The 3,835-nt window shown below is 35.1% G+C and overlaps 1 protein-coding gene and 1 long non-coding RNA gene across 4 annotated transcripts in view; one reads left to right on the top strand and one right to left on the bottom strand.

The window, feature by feature from the left end:
- Positions 1 to 1,911, top strand: part of LOC115246293 (tubulin-specific chaperone C) — a 22,826-nt gene extending 20,915 nt beyond the window's left edge. For all 3 annotated transcript variants that reach the window (XM_029825011.1, XM_029825013.1, XM_029825012.1), the window contains exon 3: positions 465 to 1,911. In XM_029825011.1, the coding sequence (XP_029680871.1) occupies positions 624 to 1,652 (1,029 nt within the window). In that variant the 5' untranslated portion in view covers positions 465 to 623 and the 3' untranslated portion in view covers positions 1,653 to 1,911. The remainder of the gene's footprint in view (positions 1 to 464) is intronic.
- LOC115246294 overlaps positions 1 to 2,665 on the bottom strand; it is a 22,574-nt gene extending 19,909 nt beyond the window's left edge. The window contains exon 1 of the long non-coding RNA XR_003885644.1: positions 2,395 to 2,665. This is a non-coding gene — a long non-coding RNA (uncharacterized LOC115246294). The remainder of the gene's footprint in view (positions 1 to 2,394) is intronic.
- Positions 2,666 to 3,835: the final 1,170 nt, after the last annotated feature.

Below are 3,835 nucleotides of genomic sequence, written 5' to 3'. Positions count from 1 at the left end.
TCTTGAAATATATATATATATATTATTTGGTTATTTGGTTTTATTCCAAAATCACTAACTTGTAAGATTGTACTGGATATAATATAAAAAAACTTGTAGCAATTGCATTCACTGATCCTTGAAGAAATATATATATATATATATATTGTTTATTTGGTTTTATTCCAAAATCACTAACTTGTAAGATTGTACTGGATATAATATAAAAAAACTTGTAGCAATTGCATTCAGTCATTAACTGATCCTTGACTGATAAGAATCTGAACAAGTTTATTTTTATATTTTTTCAATTGAATGCAAATTTTCTTATTGAGAGTAGTGTACTATAAGTATTATGTTACATCAATGCTCAAAGATTTGTTCTAAAAAGTTTTACTTTAATTATATATTTTAACTAAGAAAATTCAACTTCCTAATAAAAAAGCTGTATTTGAATTCTTTTTATTTATAATAAATTATTTCAGTATCTTCCTCCGTATTCATCGCAGGAGCAAAAGTTTTTCAAACTATATAAACAACAATCTGGGGAATTTATAAACCAAGATAAGCTGAACATAAATTCTAAGAAATATAAGCTTCAAGATAGCACAAACGTTCTTGAAAAATAGCATTTGTCTACTAAGATGGATTCCACAGAGCTCATAGAAGGAAGTTTGCCAGATCGTATTACAAAGAGAGACCGTGAAAGAAAAAATATTATTGAAAAACGAAGAGAAGAACGGCAATCACTTGTCGTAGAATCCGAACAGAGCAATTATTTTAAGGACACATTTTATCCCTCTTGCAAAAAAATTAAAGATATGCTGGATGATGCGCCCAGTAGATCGTCCTCAGCTTTGCCAGGAATTTTCGAGAAATCCAATAAAGAAATCCAATTGCTTAAGAACTACTTATTGCAATCTAAAATATTTCTGAAAGTTTATGATATAAGACGTGCACAAGAAAACTTGCAGATGTTAGAGAATGAAGCTTCCGAATTAGAAATGAAACTTTTGCCTAAGAAAAAATTTGGATTTAAGAATCGTAGAATCGTAAAGAAGCCTTCTGACAAGGGACATGATATCACGGATGGCTTAAAAGATGTGAAAATAGCTGAGAGCATCGTAAACGGTTCGTCGAAGCAAAACAATAAATTGTCAAGCAAGTACGGGGATAACGCTTGTATGCTTCTGGGCAAAGTTAACGAGCAACTGGTATTGGACGTTGAGAATGTAAATAAAAATGACATTCTACTTTCCGATCTGATTCAGTGTACTGTACGAATATATGGTACACCTAGTACATTGCATATGGTAAACCTAAAACAATGCACTATATTAGTAGGACCAGTGACATCATCTGTGTTTGCACACGACTGTAATGAATGCATATTTGCTTTTGCATGTCAACAATTGCGATTACATTCGTCAACAGATTGTACCATTTATTTGCATGTGACAAGTAGGGCAATTATAGAAGATTGTACAAAGATATATGTAGCACCTTACAACTGGTCTTATGAAGATCAGACGAGCCATTTTAATCTAGCCGGCCTCGATCCAAAGATTAACAATTGGAACTGTATAGACGATTTCAATTGGCTATCCAGTGAAAAACATTCACCAAATTGGTCCATTCTTGAACCAGATCTTCGAGTGAAAACGTGGGATTAAATAAACTTTTGTGAGAAAAGAAGAAAAAAGAACGCTTAAAATTATCTGTTGTAATTGAAACATTTTTAAGAACTTACTTAGTTTTTTTCTAAATGTCCAAATATTGCTTTATCTACATAAATAAATTATAAATAATTACGTATGTGTGTGTATATTATGCACATACTATACTTTTTCACAGGATAAAAGTTATGTGTTTTATATATTTACAATGTAATACATTTAATCTTTGTGCAATATATGCGATATACGCAATTATATTTTATAATGTACAATGGCCAAATCCTCAGGAATACCAAGATTTTCTGTTACTTCGGGATCGCTCCACAATTTTCTATTCTTTTTCTTTGTTAAATAATTTTTTTTTCATGTCCTTTTCAAATTAATGAGTAAAATTTTTCCTAAATGCAAAGATTGAACAGACATGTGCAATTGAGCCTTAGATAGGTGTGGGGTACTACAGTACAATAATTTTCAAATTTTTATTGCGAATAAAGTAAATTTTTGTGAACGATGTTTACTGTACTTTGCAAAATAATCTACTAATTTAATCAAGTACATAATACGTACTTTCTTCTGCTACTACAGGATTTTTCGCAGTAGTTGATTAAAGTTTCGTGGGATACCCCACACAAGTTATGTGTAATTAAATGTATTTGAGCACAATATAAAAAAAATAAATAGTAATAAATAAAATCATGGTAAGTATCAAAATATTATTCAATAAATTATATAAACGAACTTTTTGATCAAACGAAATACCATGAGTTCCACTTTCTTCATTATAAATTTATATATATACTTAGAAAACCAAGTCTGCTAAGATCATGTATTGCAAATTATGCGCTACATATTACGTCGGCAGAACTCCGGCATTAGCCATGCAAGATCTGCCGTCTCAGTTAATGCCAGCGGTAAATATATAAGCAGTCTTTTTGTCATATGCCGTAAAAAACTGCAAAATTTAAGCAGAAGTCCTTGATGTAAAAACAATAGATTTTAAACCATAGACATAGTATATCTAGACCGAGTGTTGAGGAGTGGGAGCCGAGGCGCACGTAGAAAAGGACATACTCTGTTTCGTGCCCCATGCGTTCTCTCTCGCTCGCACGTAGCATGACGAAAGAAAGCGCTATGCTATGTGCGAGCGAGAGAGAACGCAAGGGGCACGAAACAGAGTATGTTCTTCTCTACGTGCACCTCGGCTCCCACTCCTCACCGGGCACGGTTCATCTAAAAAAAATGTTGGCATCAATCTACAACTTAGGGCCAATTTCACCAAGTCCGGTTAGATTAACCGACGGTTAAAATTAGCAGGGTTCCAACTGAAATGATAAGAATGCTTGGTTTTCCTTCACCTCTATTTTCTGTTGGCCACCCTGCTAATTTTAACCGTCGGTTAATCTAACCGAGGTTGGTGAAATTGGCCCTAAATGGCTGATTAGGCTTCGTCATGAATTAGCTTATACGCCAGGGTATCGATCATAGACATAGTATATCTAGACCGAGTGTTGAGGAGTGGGAGCCGAGGTGCACGTAGACGTAGAAAAGGACATACTCTGTTCCGTGCCCCTTGCGTTCTCTCTCGCTCGCACGTAGCATGACGAAAGAGAGCGCTATGCTCTGTGCGAGCGAGAGAGAACGCAAGGGGCACGAAACAGAGTATGTCCTTTTCTACGTGCATCTTTACCCCCACTCCTTAAATAAAGGCAAACGCTCGATCTAGATATACTATGTCTATGTTTTAAACATTATGTGTTCTTCTTTTTCTATCTAAGGGCCAATTTCACCAAGCTCGGTTAGATTAACCAACGGTTAAAATTAGCAGGGTTCCGGTTAAAATTAGCAGGGTTCCAACTGAAATGATAAGAAATGCTTGGTTTTCCTTCAACTCTATTTTCTGTTGGCCACCCTGCTAATTTTAACCGTCGGTTAATCTAACCGAGGTTGGTGAAATTGGCCCTAAATGGCTGATTAGGCTTCGTCATGAATTAGCTTATACGCCAGGGTATCGATCATAGACATAGTATATCTAGACCGAGTGTTGAGGAGTGGGAGCCGAGGTGCACGTAGAGAAGAACATACTCTGTTTCGTGCCCCTTGCGTTCTCTCTCGCTTAGCCGTATTAGCATCTTAAGACATTACTTAAGACGGTCTTGAAATAAGAACTGACTATGAATACC

This window comes from Formica exsecta, unplaced genomic scaffold (genome assembly GCF_003651465.1).
Source record: "Formica exsecta isolate Colony F162 unplaced genomic scaffold, ASM365146v1 scaffold146, whole genome shotgun sequence".
NCBI lineage: Eukaryota > Metazoa > Arthropoda > Insecta > Hymenoptera > Formicidae > Formica > Formica exsecta.
Note: the sequence above shows the minus strand (reverse complement) of the source record. Positions and strands in the feature narration are given on the sequence as shown.